This window comes from Cyprinodon tularosa, unplaced genomic scaffold (assembly GCF_016077235.1).
Source record: "Cyprinodon tularosa strain WSP-4 unplaced genomic scaffold, ASM1607723v1 ctg151, whole genome shotgun sequence".
Taxonomy (NCBI): domain Eukaryota; kingdom Metazoa; phylum Chordata; class Actinopteri; order Cyprinodontiformes; family Cyprinodontidae; genus Cyprinodon; species Cyprinodon tularosa.
This window is the reverse complement of record NW_024038343.1, coordinates 514,461-534,073: the sequence shown is the minus strand read 5'-3', so window position 1 is coordinate 534,073 and position 19,613 is coordinate 514,461. Positions and strand designations below refer to the sequence as shown.

The window sequence follows — 19,613 nt, the reverse complement described above, 5'->3', positions numbered from 1 at the left end:
TTTTCTGGACTTTTATGTAATAAAAAATATTTTCATGATGTTAAAAGACATCCATAATACATGACACAAGCATTAAAGTTACATTATGCATGTTTCTAATAAAAAAATATGTTTAAAATTGCATTTTTATTAGACTGTGACTAAAACATAATTTGATGAGCAGCGCCGATACATCTATAAGCCTGTAGCCTATTTCCCTGAATCTACTTTGGGTGGAAAGTTGGATGTGACGTCATACGCATTAATATTGAATAGGTCCACAAAAAATTGAAGCATTACATTCAAGCTGCTGCCCCCGCGACCCGACCCCGGATAAGCGGAGGAAGATGGGTGGATGGATGGATACATTCAAGATGAATTTCATGGATACTCAGTAGAAACCAGCTAAGCTCAGACACCAATCGCAACTCACAAAAAAAAAAATAATAATTGCCACGTATGAGTGCGAGCTACGAGATCAAGCAGGGGAGAGCTGCATTTCTGTGTTTTGACCACAGGTGGCAGTATCATTACAAAATCTGAATATTTTAACTCAAAATCTAAACAAATCGAAAATCGAAACTCGATCCAAACAAAAGAAGAGAGACCCATGAGACGCAAGCTACTAGCCAAATACCTGGTTTGTTGTTCTATTTAAAGCCTACAGGTACACCACTATAGCACAATGATGCAATCCTGGCTTGAGCACAGTTCAACCATTCAGTGAAAACACTCCCAATGGATTAGGGTACCAGGTACACAGCATGGCCCTTTGACACTGGCTCCACATCCAATGGAACCTCAGTGTAAACAGTGTAAAAGAAAATATAAAGCAGCCCTTCCCAGCTAGCTTAGTGTGTGAGCCTGTGCAGAAGGTAGCGCTAACTGTGTATAGCTCTGCTATTACCTGAAAGGTAATCAACTTCCTTTACAATGTAGTACATTTATCCATTAAATTGTTCTGGAATGCACCACCGGTCTTCTTACACTCATAAATAGTAACACTAGTTAAAGAAATAAGTGAAACCACAGGGTATTAATAAGCTAAAAGTGTTTCACTCTTTTGCCAAGATGCTAACCTGGATGTTACCACATGAGCCACAATGTTTACAAGGGATTTTAGGAATTAATGACTCTATGAAAAAAATTCAGATACATAATCAACTAAATATTAAGAGCAAAATGTCAGAAAAATTCCTGATTTCTACTTTGGAAAATTCTGATTTAAAATATAACATTTGCAAAATAATGCTTTATCTACCGGTTATAAACAGATTAGAGAACATACCGACTGTTTTAATTTTGTTCAATTTTGTGTGGTTTTTATTTAAGTGGTATAAACTAGTGTTGTGCCAATGCCATTTTTTGGCCCAGATACTGATACCCGACACCTGGCTGTGCAATATCGGTCGATACCGAGACTGTTTGAAATTGATGTGTGTATATATGAACAACTGCATACTACTTGGATGTAAAATAATTGCCATCATGGCTTTGTGAAGCTGCTGCCTGTCTTTGTGAAGAAAGAAAAAGACTAATACAAAGTGAAGTTTTTTATTGCCTACCTGGAATGGGTGACAATAGTTGAATAAACTTTTGGCTCTCAAAATGGTATCGGTGCCCTATTTGTTGGGACTCGCCGTTACCAATACCACTTTTTTAGGGCCCCGATACTGATATTGGTGCAAAACTAGTATAAACCTGATTCAATATTTTTTATTTGAGTTTAATTCTTTTGTTTAAAAATTCTTCATTTTGCAGAGATGTGGTATGTTTCATTGCATATATGTAAGCAGAGCTTTTTGTAGAAGAGAGATCCAATAAACCTCTTTCATCTTTTGTTCTTTAATACAACTATATTAGGACAACACAAAAAAAGCTTGAAAAAAATTTACCAGATCCTTAATGCATAACAGTGTACCATCTGGAAATCATGATCAGGGGCTGAAAATATATCCTCCTGAGGACTGCAAGTGGCCAATGAACAACACTTTGGACTCCTTGATTAATAGCCTTAAACAGACATGATCAAAAACAAAACGTTACTTTTTAAATCGCTCAGAAAACCCAGATTAATAAAAACTAAATGCAAAAAAATTGAAGATTTTAGTTAAAGTGCTCAAAAACTCAGCTGGAAGTTTTATACCCAGAATCAATGAAAAGTTCAGGTTATGGCACAGTGTCCCTGAGGGAAACGCTGTTTAACGAGGAGAAAAATTTTTTTTTCCATAACGAAGCAGAGTTGCACCAAACTTTGTGTTGCAAGACACTGATCTCGCATATTTGTCCTCTGACGACACAACCACCCTCACAAACCTCAGTCAGTTCTAAATTAAATAGTATTTAAGCTTACTTTCCATGAAGACATTTTTTTCATTTAAAAAAATGACATTTACCACAATTTTTTTTTTCCTTTTGTTTGTTTCTTTACCTTTGTGCATTACTACAATTTGCTGTAACTGCAGAGTATAACTGTGGGGATAACCACAATGAATAAACCATTTAATAAAACATTTAGCTGTTCATAGAGGAGTACGATGATGTATGTAGATGAGTACAAAACAACAGCGGGCACACAAACATTTCCGCCTAGAGACACAGAGGTAGTTCTGTCTCAATGAACATGGACCTGTGCTGAAAAAGACGAGGCAACGGTTAAGGTATGTAAATTAATGCAAAAACAAAACAAAAAAGGAGAGGATGTTTCATAGGCCTGGTAGAAACCACATACTTCCCCCTGATTATGTCTATCAGCGGTGGCCCTGCTCCTACAACCCCAGCACAGCGCCTCAACACATCGTAAATGTCAACGCCTTTACGCTGCCTTTTGCATCACTCTGCACAACAAAATCTTCTTTCTCTAAACAGCGTAAAAAGTCTTGCCCTGCAATGTGGAATATCACCCAGTGGATAATGTCGAACACCCATGAAGTTGTCTGAGCTGGCTCGTTGGCAGTGGTTACCCCAGAAAAGGACACATATAAAATGGGTGCTTGTGCTCTCTTAAAAAGGGACCTCTGTGCTTGGCCATGCTGGATGGCAGATGTGTAACTAGCCTTTAGCATTAACATTTCGTCCATGGCCTCTGGAATGACTTGAGCAGTTTGATGTTTCTGCCAAACATTCAGGAACTCAAGGCAGAGTTGAATCTGTTCTTCCTAAATGCAAATTGATAAAAAGGGCACACTGGTTTCCTGGAGCTGCGTCCTGAGGAAAAAAAATTGCAAGTTTAATTGATAAACTGAAACCTCTTGCTACAAGTTTCTGAATGAACTATAAAAGTCATAAGTTTGAAAGTTTAGTTCTTTCTCTTGTTGGACTAATTAAAAAACGAGAGAGAAATAAATTAAAAGATTCTGTGCAGATGTCTGGATTTTTGTGGACTTTCTAATAGGGTTAGTGTGTGTGTATATATATATATATATATATATATATATATATATATATATATATATATATATATATATATATATATATATATACACACACACACACACACACAAATACAGCTAGAACATAAGAAAACAAAATATGGATCCTTTCTCGTCTGTGTGTGAAATCAAATCAAAATACAACTTTTTTCTTATTTTAAGTCAGTCAGTAAAAACTAAATTATTTATATGTGCTATTAATAATTTCCGAATCAACTTTTCCTTTTTGTTTTTTATTAACTTTGTTAATTAAAACGTTACTAATGTTTCCTCCCATTTGGTAGAATAGTCTTTAAATCAATGACTTGTATCAGATGTTTAAGGCATCCATTTCTCTTGCCAGAACTTGATTTACTGAAGCTCCACTCAGATTATTCCTTCATTCAGTGACTTAATGTGCATTTATGATACCATTAACAGAAAGGCCCTGAAGCGTAATGTAAAGGTTCTGGTCAACCCAGCAATATTACATCAACTGGTTCACCTCAGGGGAGGCGTAATTATAAACCCCACATTCATATGTAAAAGGTGGAGAAATGGGACAGTTTGCAGGTATGCAGAGAGCAGAAAACAATGTTTCATCCTCCAATATTTATCAGATTAAAGAAATACATCGATGGAGACAGCACACAAACTATGGCATAACTCAACTTTGTTTGTGTTTAAAGCAATATGGATCGCCTCCCTCCTTAATGACTGCACACAGAGCATTTATGTGTTTGGTTCCCCCAACAGTTTCTTATCAAAACATTTGATCCTCCTTGATCTCAGTGGATCAGCTTGTATGATGTAAATACTCAAAGCGATCAGTAACGGGGGTTTATTATTGTGTGTTTATTGTGGAACTGTAATGTGACTGGGGCTAAGGCTTCATCACGTTTACTACAATTATTTTTAAGCTTCTAATCAACATCTAAATGACTCCGTTTATTATGTATACTGCAATCAAATGCAGCACATCAAGCTTTTTAATCCTGTGACAGCAACAGACTAATGTCTGAAAAAAAAAACAATGAGTGGCTGGGAAATAATTTCTTTCAGATCAATATAGAAAAGCAGAAGCCATTGTTTTAGTCTGGATGAGCCAAAACACCACAGAGCATGCTAAGAAAAGAAAAAAACTTTGGTGTTATAGACTATTTTAACAGCCATATGACATCAACTAACTAAAAAAAAGTCAATGTCCTTGTTTAAAATACGCCAAAATAATAGATGAAGAGTCTAGGAAGACTTGTAGGGTTTTATTTGTAGCAGTATATATGATTGAAATGGTTTATACAGAGGCACGAGGTAAAATAAACAATTTGCCTGCTTCTTATCTAAGATCCTTTTCTGAGCTTTGGAAAAACACCAAGAAAAATGATTACAGATCAGCAGCCCTTACAAACTGTTTTAATGGTCCCATCTTGGGTCTAAAGACATTTTAGAGTTGCTGATCAGGTATGAACCGTGTTGAAAACGTAATCAGAGACCTGTTCAGTCAGTGCTCCCATAACTAAAACTAAACAGGGGGATATAGTAATTGTTTTTTTTTTTATCTTTTCGGCTTTGGAACGGCCTGCACACCTGACAGGTGCAAACCCGATGGTTTGTTTATACCACTCCTGACCGTTCCATATAAAGGTAGCAGACAGCAAACTTCAGAGAAGAAAAGTGTAGGGCTGAAACAATTAATCAGAATAATCGTGATTACGATTAATTGATTACTGAAATAATTGTCAACTAATTCAGTAATCGATTAATCGTTAACTGGAGTATAGAGACTAAAACCTGCCTTTAGCTGACAGAGCAACAGTAATTATACCAAAACGTAAAAAAAACAAAAAAAAGTTAACATTTTGCATTTAAGATAAAAAATCTTTTTCGTCTGTCAATATGTTCTATCCACAGAACTCCTCAAGTTGAAAAGTTTTACTTTCACCTGATTTAAATTCGTAAAAAGCCTTCTTTTAAGGAACCTTTTGCATTTGATCATTACTCCATTAATCGAAGAAAATCAACAGATTAATCGATTTGCAAAATAATCGTTAGTTGCACCTCTAGAAAAGTCACAACCTTTTGGCTTTTGGCCGAATATTTTGCATTTTTTTTGGCCAGTAACTGAATTAATCTAAAATTGGGTCTTAAAGGAATAGTACACCCAAAACATGATTAGCCTTCATTTTCTACTCACCCCCATGCTGAACAACACTCTGGAGTACTTTTTTGATATCTCAAATGCATCTGGAGATCTGGGAGGCTTCTTGCTGTCTGCTGACATTCAAATAATGGAGGTCTATGGTGCCCGAGACAGAAAGGTCCATAAAAGTCCACAAAAAACGTGTCAATATTCCTCCATACTGCTCGTCCAATGTATTCCAAGTGTCCTGAGTGGGTAGCGTCCAGAATTTACTCGAAACGAAGTCATTTAGAATGTTTTTAGAGCATAAACAGTAGTGTATAGGATTTCCTGAAAGCGCGCACCTGCGCGATCACAACGCTACGGAAGCCGGCAGACCAAACCAGATGAAAGTGCGCATTCAGCGTCTGCTCTTCCAGTAATGCAAGCGTAGAAGAAGAAATCTGCCGTTTACCTGTGCAAAGAAAGAAACAACGGAAGCAAAATGTCTGAGGACTTCAGTGTTGAGGAAGAGCATGAGTTCTTTGCCGAGCTGAATGCGCTGGTTTGGTCTGCCGGCTTCCGTAGCGTCGTGAACGCGCATGTGCGCGCTTTCAGGAAATCCTATACACTACTGTTTATGCTCTAAAAACATTCTAAATGACTTAGTTTCGAGTAAATTCTGGATGCTACCCACTCAGGACACTTGGAATACATTGGACGAGCAGTATGGAGGAATATTGAAACGTTTTTTGTGGACTTTTTTGGACCTTTCTGTCTCGGTCACCATAGACCTCCATTATTTGAATGTCAGCAGACAGCAAGAAGCCTCCCAGATCTCCAGATGCATTTGAGATATCAAAAAAGTACTCCAGAGTGTTGTTCAGCATGGGGGTGAGTAGAAAATGAAGGCTAATCATGTTTTGGGTGTACTATTCCTTTAAAAAACAAAGACACACATACTCAGATTGTAAAGTATGAGGTCTGAAATTATATCATCTTTAAATTCCATCTCTGAATTCTCCCCAGTTTAAGTTACAAGACAGAAACATGTTGCTTATTATCATTTTTCTAGTGACTACATTTCTACTCATAACTTTGTCACATACCCCCACTTTTATTTACTTGAGAGGACGTTTTTACAAAGCAATGTCTTGGACCTGCAGCCATAACTGTGTGCTTTGTGAACAGACAAGCGTGCCAGGTGCTGTGCCTGATAATATAATGGTGTACAGATAAAACTCATGGCCTGCAGCTTGCTTCCTATTGTGATTCCCACCCAAAGGGTTACATGCCGACAACATCCTCAAGAATCCAGCTCAGCTCCAAAGCAGGAAATAATGACTGGGCTTCAATAGAATCACAGTGGAATTTGGGCTGTTTTGTTTAGATTGCACACCGAGACATGCGTGCAGAGCACTGCTGCTATCATTTGGTGGGATTTTTTTTTTTAAGGTTGAGGAAAGCATGATGTCTCGACTTGGCTTGTAACTTGTTTGTCTTAATAACTTGAGCATGCCTTAAATTCACTGTAACTGTCAAATAATATATGTAGTTAACTACAGTTATCAGAAATTTGGCATTTCTGTGTTCAGTTTTTATTGAGGCAGCGCCAGACCAGCAGAACACATTCCACACCGGATATCTCAGTTAATACTAATTCTAGATAACGAATAATATTTAGTACAAGTTATGGTTAAACAAGACAAAACAACTGGACCTGAAATTAATCAAATATATTCAAAAATGTAATCATAAGAATTTTATTATACATATAAACTATTGGGGATTTCAAAACATATTTCCGATGAATCAACTCATTATCTGAAGCATTAAACCAAACCCAATCTTACAGGCACAGCTCTCCATATAGTGTTTAATAAACTGTTTAATAAACTGTTTAATAAAAATCAGTCTTTTTTCAATAAAGAATAATTTTAATTTCCCCACATTGATGAGTTTTTGGGTTGAATAGCCTGCTCCAGGTGATGAGGAATCCATTTTTGAAAGGGTTCAATGTTTTATTCTATTTTAGAGACATTCAGATGGGAACCTGCTGATGTGCATTTAGTCATTGAATTCTTTAAATACTAGAGCACACATTCTAGAGCAAGTTTCAGGACACAAACAAATGCTAGTATATTCCCATTTAGGATTTTTTAGCTGATGCCCTCGTCAGCCAAGATGGCTTGGGCATCTGCTACGGAGGTCCCCTGATGCCTCTCTTAAGAGATTATGCAGGTCCAGGGGGCGCCCCAGGACACCTATCTGGATTGGTTTCTTGGTTGGCTCTGGAACGTGTCAGGCTTCCCCCAAACGAGAAGGAGGCGTCTGTGTGTCTCTGCTGGGACTAGTGACACCCTGACGACAAATAGGAGCTACTTCCAAAACTTTTGTCTCGTCAATCCAGAGAATATTTCCCCAAAAATTTTGGAAAATGTGTTTGAGGGAAAATGTAAGAAGGGCTTTTGACTGCTTTTTGGTCTGTAGTCTTTTTCTTGAAACAATCCAATGGGTGCAATTTTATGTTGAACACAACCATCAGACCAAAGAAGACCAAAACCTTTTCACATCATTGTGGGAAAAGCCTTTCCTCCTTCTTTCTAAAGCAGATGATGGAGCTCTGCTTGGGTTGGCAATCTCTGAAATCTGCACATATTGCAAGCCTTTTGAGAAATGAAGTGTATTGTATGAATAAAACCATGGTGAAAGTGTTTGATCCAAATGTACAACACCACATTTAGAAAACAGTCCAACAAAGCATATCAGCACATAGAACCATTACTCACTGTGAAGCTCAGAGGAGGAGGGCTGATTATTTTGAAACCTATCAGTTATTTAAAGCCTTATCACAAACCCCCTGTCCTGTTTCACCCAAAAGTTCACTAACATACATTTATATTAGAGAACTAACACTGTTGGTCATATTTAAAAACCAAATGGACATATAGATGACCTAACCATGGTGACTCAGGAAGGTAATTGTGGTGATTTGACTTTAACCTCAATGCTGCATCAGTCCCTAAACTGGTCGGACTGAGATGGGTAGAGGTCATCACGGGACCGACTGTATTCTATAGCCAAATATAATAATTATAATTAAACTTTATTGATCTCACATTGGAGAAATTTATCTCTGCATTTAACCCATCCCCTTGGGGAGCAGTGGGCTGCCATTGTGCAGCTAATGGGGAGCAGTGTGGGGTGTGGCTGTGGGGATGGAATGAGTACTTGCAACCTTCTCAGAGCACAAGCACACTGCTCTTACCCAGTAGGCCGACACTCCCCATATACCCAAATAAGACCGTATATGTACAACAACTGAAGCTTGTCTTCAGCAGGGTACTGATCCCAAACACAGCGTGAGATGTTTCGCAGAGCAGCTAAAAGTTGCAATGGTCCAGTCAAAGTCCAGCCAACCAGCGGAAGTCACTGGGTAATATTGTCCTGTGTTTAACATTTCATGCACATTCACAGTATGAAATTCTTTCCCTTAATGTCGGTGTTACTGTAACCTATAAAACACCAATCATAGCTCAACTTTACCTTCAGACTAATCTGCACCGATGCAGTCTTTGGCTTCATTCGGATGTGATATGAATGGGGCTGAACTTATTCCATGGAAGCGAACACCAATAAGCTCTGGCAATCTGTGCATTGTGCTCTCCTATAACTAATAATGTAGATTGTGAGGCAACACAAACTGTTTGATCAGCCTGCTTTTTTGTGTGTGAATTGGTGTGTCCGAGCTTTAATCTTTATACAGATTCCCTGTGCTCTGTAACTGCAGGGTCTAGGGCTTGCAGACATATTCTGGAGGAGTGATTAGCATATGTATGGACCCTCTGCTCCTCAACTCCCACACAAAAGGCAGGCAGCCACGAGGGCCAGGTGGTAAGCAGTGGGAATTCTCCTCGCCTTGCCTGGGGGACAGGTGCAAACAACTTCACCTCCATGCCGAGCTGTATTACAGCTCAAAGGAGAGCCCATCTTGAACTTGCGCAATGCAAAACAAAAGATAGCAGGGATCTTTTGTCTGCCACTTTCTGCTGTTGTCTTCTAAAAAGAGCTGGGCTGGAGCAGAACTTGCAAACAGGAAGTGGTCTATGACTATCCTTAAGGGGGTTCAAGCACCAAATTGTTTAGGAGCTGTGATTTGAGTCACATTTTTTCACAACATGATTTTTAAAACACTAAAACATGTGTTCCATGGCTCTTTTTTAAGCTCTGGTTTTACACATTATATTCTGTCTGATCTTTAGGAGCTGGTAAGTAACACTGGGCTCCTTTCACCAGGACAGGCCAACATCAACATCTGTCAAAACACATGGAGTCCATGAGAAAGCTGCATACATGTGTCCAGATATTCCTCTGCATTTATATACTCTCTTTGATAACTGACAAACTGATTTTCCATACTTTCCAGATCCAGACAGGAACCTTGTAATTACATTTGTTTACTTTGCACATAGCCACTTCATGAAATCTCACTAGCTCCCCCCTGCCACTTCCTCACAGAACAAACAAAGAAATGCAAGGCAAATGAGGGGTAAAAGGGACGAAGCCATGTAAATTAGGCTTGGCGGTCTTCATTCAGTCACTTGAAAGGCTCCTGTTAGAAATAGGGAGAGCTGCCCTCTTCTAAATCATACATATTCAATATTCTTTCATAACACATGCCCGCAACAAGCCCTGACCCTTCAAAAATTAAGCCCTTTTACTGAAACTGGAAAATCATGAGAGTGCTGCCCACCAGCAACAGTGTGATCAGGCGAAATGTAAAACCCAAGCATGGATACAGTGAGTTGCAATGGAGAATTTAAGATGATCTAGTTGTAAAGTGGGAAGATACTTGACATAAAAACTATCTTTGATTAATTCATATACTTTAAAATAAGAGCCATAACCATACACTTGGATTGATCACACATATTCCCCTGAATAAATCTTTAAGCTTTTGATTCCCTTCATTTTTTTGAAGAGAAGCATTTTGACAAGTAAGGAAACTATTTTCCAAATCTTTTAAAGGCAGCATCATTCACTCAAATTGCTATATGTAAAAAGAGCAGCATCCAGTTGATCTGGGCATCTATCCAATAATCAAAAGACCTGATAAAGATGCTCTCAGCTGGAAGCAAAATGTCCTTAACTACAGTCAGGATTCTGACTTTTTTTAAATTATAATTCTTTATTCTCCTTCTCTGCTTCACTGATCTCATTCTTGTTTCCTTTTAGCATCCTTGCTAATTAGCCCACTCCAGTTTCTTTGTATACTTTCCATTTTCTTCATAATAGTAGAGGCCAGATCACCTGGCTACACATCGGCGCAGAAATTATGCCGCGTTTTATGGGCTACAACATGAATATCTCTCCATTGGCTGTTTAGGTTTGACAAACCAGCCGTGTGGGAATCCTTTATAACCTCCCCATCCATCCAAACCCGGTCTTCGAAGGTCTGCAGGTTACAGCAAATGTGTTCGTCTGCATGCTAGAGGAGCTGACTAAGTGTGAGCAGATTATGAAGCAGGGGCAGGCAGGCGGTCTCGTTGGCGGGGCGGGGCAGGGGAGGGCTGCCCCTTATGTCAATGGCAGCTGATAAGCACACCTAAACAAGAGCAACTGTACCATCAATATAAGACGTTTTCATAGCGCTGTGATGTCCTTCAACAGACAGGCCATCACACCGCAACTTTCTGATTACAGTGCCTTTTTTTTTCAGCTAACAGCGTGAGGGGGCCTTACACAAAAATGGGTGATGGAAAGACCGCTGAGGATAAAACAAGACCTGTAGCAATATGGACTGAAAAGACACTTCAAAAGCAAAAAGAAAAGGTAAATTTAAAGTTTGCTAATGCCATCAGAGACGAACAACCAGAGTGATTATTTAAACGTTTGGAGGAAATTAGGAGAAGATTGTTAACCTGAGTAAACCATTTTCACTGTAATGTAAAAGAGTGAGGGTATCATGTTGTGCAGATGTTTTGCTTCAGGAAGGACTGGTGCACATATCAAGTTAAAAGAGCATTATGTGGGTTTGGAAAAGTGAGATATTAAGGTATCAGCTAGGAAATCAAAGCTCGGGCACAGAAGCTTGTAAAATATGCCTTTGAATTTTGACCAAAACCATAAAGTTTAAAGGTTAAAATACTAACATGATGCCTGTAAATGTCTGCCTTTGTAGAAAAGCAGAATAAAACCACCTCTCTCCCAATCATGGACGATACCAAATCTATACAATTTTAGCTAACTGAGGTTAAAGGTTTATTATGAAATCACAAAGAGACATACAGTGAAATAAAAAGCATTCTGATTTTCCATACAGTTCATGTAAACATCTTGTTCTGCTGTGTTCTACTGGAATGGTATTCACCTGGGTGGCTTTGTCTTTCATACAGGAAGGGTAGGGTGTGTGAGAGTCCCGAGGCCACTGGCCAGTGAGGTAAGGTCCTGTGATGGCGTCCAAGGAAGACGCTCTTCGTATGGCACTAGAACTCCGCACTTGAAGTTTGGATCTTTCTGCTGTGGATTAGAAAAGAAACATTTGCTGTTAATTGTTTTTCTCTCTTCTTCACATGTCTAAATTTCCATCATTGTGTCTATACATTTGCAACCAAACTGTTGCATTTATGTTAGAACTCCACAACAACTCATTAAAAAGTTAAACAAAACCAATTTCTAAACAACATTCTTGATTTCCAAGATAATCAAAAAAAGAAACAAGACCCCAGAGCTCAAACTATTTCAATTAAGCAAGTTTCTGCAGGAGGTTTTAATCTTGATCCTTTCTTGTTCTAAAACTATAGAGATGTTGTTGAACCACATGAGTGAGAGAGAAAAAGAGTAAGAAAGCAGAGACAAATGCTGGGCTGAGCAGGAGTATCTAATGTTATGGGAGCAATCTGCTGTGACCTAGAGCAGCTAAGCATACACCACCCACATAAGAGCTCATAAGCCACCACACTGCAATGCACATCAATACTGCCTGCATCCACATAACATTCCTGCAGAGGCATGCAATGTAAGAACAAACACAACACAATGAAAAATGCAAATCCAAAATAAACGAAGAAGCACTGAGCCTGCAGCAAAAAAGTGTTTATTAGCCTGAATGAAAACATTCAGGTGTGTAATTAGTTCAACTTCTTCATAGTTCAACTTCGTCAAAAGCTGAAGGACAGGCGGGAGATATGCTTATTTACTTCATTTCTTGCCAGAACAGCTAAGTCAAAGGCCCTTCACACATACACAAAGGACACGCAGGCTGAACCATCCACATGAGGCACCCCTTCCCTCGTGGAGCTGCACAGCCAGTCATTGTTGTTCTTTGTTCATAAAACACACAGGCCTTCCCACCCAAAGGTATTGCCTAAGTAAGCTTACTGGGCTACAGTAAAATTCCCTGAAGCATTGCAGACAAGGGAAGCAGGCTAAATTTCCATCAATATTGATATAAGCCAACGCGGTGCTCCCTGAACTGGGAATGAGGTTATTTTCCACTCCCCACCAACCCCCCGTTCCCATTCACCACACGGCAATCATCTCCTCATGAGGGAAAAAAATGAAGCAGTGAAAAAGAACTTTAAACATCAAAGAAACCATCTGCCGATTTCATTGGTGAGATTGTGACACTAAAGGAAAAGTTTTTAGCTTCATTTTAAATGTAGGATTTCCCTTCAGACCCATTCAGGAGGCAGGAAAATAGAGAACGCTTCTTAGGTCTGTTCGGTTTTATGATCTGCAAGGCAGAAGCAAATATTAAAACAAACACGCGGTCAGCACTTTCCTGTGGGTTTTCACAAGGCTTTATCCTGACACCATATGAAAACAAAATTCCCAGATTTGAGCTCGTTCACAAAACCAAACTCACTGCAAGTTCAGCATTTGAACTGAGGCTATAACTGGGGTCAGTAACTTGGTTCCTGGCATTTTCAAAATTTGATTCTTATTTTCCACTGCTTCTCATTAATGATGTAAATGCTAACATTTCCAAATCCCATCATACTGAAGCATTCGGCTACATGAAGACAACAGAACTATGTCATAATCACTTATTGCTGGTCATCTAGAAATTTGCAGTTTTGGTCATTTTCTACCCAATAGTTCCATGTACAAAATCGTGCCAATAGGAAACCAGGCATCAAATCTCCCAACAAGTAGAGCATATCATGCAATTGGATTAATTAAAAGTACACTTCTGTTTTCTACTTATAAAAGGTTTTAGTGAGATCTGGGTTTATATTTAAGTCATAAATAGGGCTTGTCACCATTAACTGCCCCAAACAAAGGACTATATGGCTGAACTATCATTTAAAGGGCAATATTTATGGAAATAAAAATTCAAGAATTCACAAATCAATCCTCCCTAGAGCTTCAGAGTTATACTGTTTTGCAATTATTTAGCAGATACTGCAATAAAAGATGTAGAAAAACTTCTCAAATTAGCATCTTTCTATTAATTTTTACAGAATACAGAGAAAAACTGTGAAGAGCCTGGAGCTGCAAGATGCTGACTCTTACTTAAAGTACACGGGTACAACGTGTTTTGTTTAGAGGTACGAAATGAAAGTACAGGGAGATGAAAGGGATGAGGCATAGCTACAAAATAAGGGTACACAGCAGCAAAAGGATCTAGATCTGAAAAAGATGCAGAAGGTCACAGAAGAAAACTGTTTATTTCTCATTTTGATGATTTTTTTTTGTGATTAAGTTCATTTAGTAAACTTAATGACAAAAAGATTAGTTGCTTAAAGTTTTAGTCAGGGGAAAATGTGTGATCAAACCAAGTGTATGGTTATGGTTATTATCTTTAAGTTTAAGAGCGCCATCTATTAAAACATTTTAAACACAGTAGTGCCACTCTTGTTTTTTTTTAAACAAGGATGGCTGTCTTGCATGTGCGTGTGACGGACATTTTTAATGATGCAATCAATTCAGGTACTTCAACTGACTGTTCTACATTACCTCTTAAGTGAAAATGTACGTTTGCCAATAGTTGTTCAGTTATTTCAAAATAAGCAGATATGACTTGCTTTTAAACCTGCAATAATAACACACCTCAGTCAGGGTTATATGTTATTTCTGGAGCAACTTTCCAACTTCAAACGTTAATAAAAAGCAGCATAGAAAGGTGCCAGTACTTTTTTCCCTGTTATCAGCTAAATATTGGACAAGTATATCACAAAACTTTCACATCCAGGCATCTTTTGAGAACTTTCTGATTAAACAGACTCATCTTTTTTATCATTTGGTGCTGCTGACTCAACTAAAAGATGGCACATTGTGCTCAATAACAGATATACTAAGTTGTCTTTGGATAAATGAACCTAAATACACAGGGCATGAGCAAAACACTGCTTTAGCACTGAAAAACGGTTAACTTTTTTACTAGAACGTTTTGCAATATGGCCACAAAAGGTTTTACCTAACTCTAAGAGATATTTAACAACTAAGGACTAAACTTATGAAATCCACATTATACTGTTAAGCATTTATAGCAGTCCCCTTTACAACAAGGCCTAAAAGTTTGAACATTAATATTTCTGATATTAATCCCAACCTAGATAACACTAGCAACACTGTTGCTAGTGTGAAGGAAAGATTAATAGTAACAAATGAACCTTTTACAAAACCTGGTCTGTGGAGTGAAAATCCCTTAAATGCAAGTTGAAATGTTATAAGAATGAAAGCAAAAACTCATTTTCATAACATAACATGAAATTGAGATCCAAGTTTGGTCCTTCTCTGCAGATTAAACAGTCATAGCACACTTAGCTTATAGACTAGAAGCAACAATAATGTAGTGAAATGATGTCATCCTGAAGCTTAAAGGTCAGGGCATGTAATATACACTTTTGATGCATTTAGAAAGAAGTAATGCTTTAATCCTATAGACACAATGCATCCCATCACCATGACTAACGTTATGCAGAGTCCAAAGTACAGTAATCATAACGAAATTATGCAAAGAACTTTTGTATGCTCTGCAAAGTAACGGAGTGTCTTAGTAGAAATAGCACTCAAATCTGTGCTAATTGTCAATACCTTTTGTGTTGTTTGGATTTTTAAGGTCATATACAAAAATGAAGTCCTGGTTCTTCATTAAAGCTGACATGGAATACTAGTTTGGGTTTGAGGTCATCTCCTTTGGAAGAATTATGTGGGGCATGCAGCTGAAGAAGGACAGCAACACCAGGAGCTAACCAAACACGGATAATATTCATCCTGCCTGCTAAAAGTGACTTCAGAGTTGTTATTGAAGAGACTTTGCTTCCTGCCCTTCATGGTAGGCTGGTCATCAAGGCTGGAGGTCATCCCGTTCAAAGCACCAAGGAATGTGAGGCACTTCAAAAACATAAAATTCCACAGTTATAACATCGCAATGACCACAACGCTGCACTGGGAAAAGAGCAGAGCCATTTCAGTTAAAGGTAAGAGTGTAGAAGCTATATTATGTGCCTAATGGAAGTGGGACTCATCTGACTGCTGATCCAGAAAAACCCACTGATGTTAACAAAAGTGGAGTCTGAGTCTCCAGACAGTTTTATTTACACACTTCAATATTGAGACGTGTTTTAAAATAGTTACCAGACAGTCTGCAGCTATGCTTGTGCTTCATGCAGAAAACTACATTCCAGACAATAACAGAGCTGTGTTTTTCTGGACTCTAGGAGAACAGTTCTACCAAATAACAGGCATCAAAAGTAGTCAGAGAAGAAAACCTTACATTAAACAAACTTAGAGGGATCCTTCTGCACAATGTAAAATATGCAGGACATCATGGTGCATCATCTGTTGTGTATGTGCTTAATATTTAAAGCTGTATGCACAGAGGGGGCCTTCATTAGGTTGCCATATTGCAGTGGAAAGCATATAGCAGCAGATTTCCCTCATTATTGCAGAGCTGTTCTCCAAATCCAGTATTCACCCCAGTCGAAAAAGGCAAAGTATATCCTTGGAAGGACCAGCCTATCATAGATTAAATTTTGCATGGTAGGGTAGGGTATCATGAAGACAGAAAGCCCTGCATGCACACACTTGCTCCTTTAGGGAATTTGGAGTGGCTTGTTAATGAAACCTGTATGATTTTGTACTGTGGGAGGAAGCCAGGGTACCCAGAGAGGACCTAAGAATGCTTGGGCAGAGCTGAAGAACTCCATACCCAAAAGGCTCCAGCCAGGATTTCACTCATGGCTCTTCTGCTGCAAGGCAACAGTGTTAGCGGGCTCTCCTGTCATGATGCCCTTAGACTGTAGTCTGCATAAAATATGCAAAGCTTCATTACAAACAGGTTAGGGCTGAATGAAAACCACAATAACAGTGTTATGAATTAAATAAAGGATGCTCACCACTCTCTGTGATCTTATGCATCTCACTCTTAGAAATATTTATCAGGTTTGGACGCAGAGGACGATGAATGTCTGGACAAAAGGGCCAAATCTAATACTTGGTGCAAAAGGCGAACACATGGCATTTGAGGAATGACATTCAATGATTGATATTCCTTGAGTTTCCAAATGACCATATACAGTCTAGCCCTAACTTCGATTTACTGAATTGTATAGCTTTTGTCAAAATAAAAAAAAATAAAAATAAATAAGTAGCTGACGAGGTTTACATGGATATATTGTCACAAACTCAAACAAAAAACTGTGTTTATAATATCATGTCAAAATCTGGTATTGAGACTGCAAAGTTAATGACCTGACCAATGATCTTACTTTGTTTTAGTCAAACAACGGAAAGAATAAAAATAAAAAAAGTGTTCTTAAAATTAGCACAGATATCCCAACTTAAAAGTTTTACACCAAAAAACGTCAACGACTGGCTTACTTACGAACAAACGGACTTCTGTATTTGTTTTGTAATCTCTTACTGAACACAATAAATACAAAATATCATAATCAGATTGTTTTTCTTAGCTATATCAATATCAGAAAGTTGTTACAAATGCAACATTTGTATGGATATTATATTTTTATGGATGGATGGATGGATGGAATTGTAGACAGGTGAACTAATTTGCGTCTTGTTAGTTTTATTACCTATTACATTTTGATGCTGCTCAATTAATATTATGATTGATATCATTTCAACTACTTTTTTTCTATTGAGTTTATTCACTATTGTTACTAACCCTTAAAAAAAATTATATCAGTTTTTTATTCTTCATAACTATATCAATCCATCCATGAGGCTGTCAACCAAATGCTGGGTGAATTTCATTAATTTCATTTAACATCCATACCCCCAATATCAGTAGAACAAAGTTGACAAAACACTGCAGGACAACCAGTGCCATAAACTAATGTGAACCTAACTAACAATCTGGTGTAATCTGCATGCCTAAAGGAAATGTGTGTGAGGAGGCCTCCAAAGCTGGCTCCTACCCAGGGGCCCACATGCTTCTGAATCCAGCCTTGGTTACAGCTCACAAACTTTTAAAACAAATTCTCGTTTTACACCCTTTAATATAAACTTACCACAAAGTTTATTTTACTAAACAGCAACAACAGAAGCTATAGTAATGAGCTCCAGGGGACCACACGTGATGTGATCCTCCATGTTTATGCAAGTATTCAAATGTTGTTTTTTACCTTTGGAAACTGGAGAGTCTGGGGGACATGAAGCCTCCTTATTTTCAGGGGATATTATTTGCTTTGCGTTGGTACTTCCTGAACTGAGCGGAGGACTGGATGGGGGGCTTGAGACCCGGCTGGCCGTTGCCCCTCCGTGCAGGGTTTGCGGCCGTGTGGGACTGCTCGGACCCCCACGCAGGAGCTGGTAGGGCACGGTTGCGCGGATGGGATGGAGGCGGCTGCTGCTGCTGCTCTGGCTGAACGAGCCCGGAGAGCCTGCATTGCTGCGCCTCACCCTCGGCTGCTGAAGGGAGTTACTGGGAGCTGACATCTTCCGACGATGTCTAGTTACTCTTATCGCAGGGAAAAATACACACTGCCCCAAACTGCTGCTTTTCTAGAAAAGGACGAAAAAGTTGGAGCGTTCAGATAAACATCAGCCTGCTAGCAAAAAAAACGTTAGCTTCCTTTAAAACCTCTTAACTCCTGTATCAATGGGTAAAACACAATTCAACATGTTTTATTTTGAGGCAGACTTACCTCTGGGTTATTAACACATGCCGTGGTAAACTCCAAACATGGCATGGATAACTTTTAGAGTTGTTTTTACAACTTCTCGTTACATCTTTACGTGTTTTTGCTGCGCTCAGACCTTCCCCATCCTGTTCACTCGATTGACAGTTTTTCGGCTCGACTACTGGCTGATCTCTGTGGGCAGGGTTTGGTTCCCAGTGCCTGGGTTTCTGATTGGTCAAACATAATGTACAGTAACGTCTGTGATAGGCTGCACCGGTGTATACCGAGCACTTTCAACCAATCAGAATTGCAACATGTTAAACTTTTTTTCCGTGGTTTTCATTTTAAGAAAAATACGTTTAATGATGTTAAAATCTAAATATTCTTTATAAATTTTAGCCTCACGCGTTTAGGTCTGTATCAGATTGAATACAGTTTATCAAAAAATCTAAAACCTAACTATTCAGGATCTCTTATTTTGAAGTAATTCAACAGCTGCCAGTGCTTAGGCCCCCCATACCAGGCAAAAGTACATTAACACATTTTATGGTAAACACAATAAACCCAACTTTGGGAACAGATCTTTACAATATGTATCTGAAAAAGTTAAGTTATGGCTTGTGTGAATTGCTTAAACACAATATATATATTTGTAATAAATTTTAGTGATCACAGCTGTGTTTACACACCCTAACATAACTACACAAAGTCAAGTCCACGGATCTTTATGGCAAACCTTTGTTTATCCAGCTTTCATCTGTGTTTTGTCTCTGCCCCTCTTTTTGCATAAAAGAGCTCAGAGCTTCTGGAAACTTGAGTCAAATTCCTTTTATGCCTTAACATGTTTAGCCAACCAGTGTGGTTAGAAAGTCGGGCAATGGCTGCTTTCCGTTGGCAGGGCAGAGTTTCTCCCTCAACCTCTGAGAGCTCCACACAAATATTCCATAAGAACCTGCCAACATACTTAAAGAGACAAACATACACTGCACTTTACTCTAATGCATCATCCTTCAA

The 19,613-nt window shown here is 38.6% G+C and overlaps 1 protein-coding gene across 2 annotated transcripts in view; it reads right to left on the bottom strand.

The window, feature by feature from the left end:
* LOC119779785 (glucocorticoid-induced transcript 1 protein) overlaps window positions 1–18,784 on the bottom strand; it is a 32,092-nt gene extending 13,308 nt beyond the window's left edge. For both annotated transcript variants that reach the window (XM_038279567.1, XM_038279568.1), the window contains exons 1-3: window positions 18,624–18,784; window positions 18,102–18,480; window positions 11,879–12,027 (exon numbers count right to left, since the gene is read on the bottom strand). In XM_038279567.1, coding sequence (XP_038135495.1) covers window positions 11,879–12,027; window positions 18,102–18,480; window positions 18,624–18,668 — 573 coding nt within the window. In that variant the 5' untranslated portion in view covers window positions 18,669–18,784. The remainder of the gene's footprint in view (window positions 1–11,878; window positions 12,028–18,101; window positions 18,481–18,623) is intronic.
* Window positions 18,785–19,613: the final 829 nt, after the last annotated feature.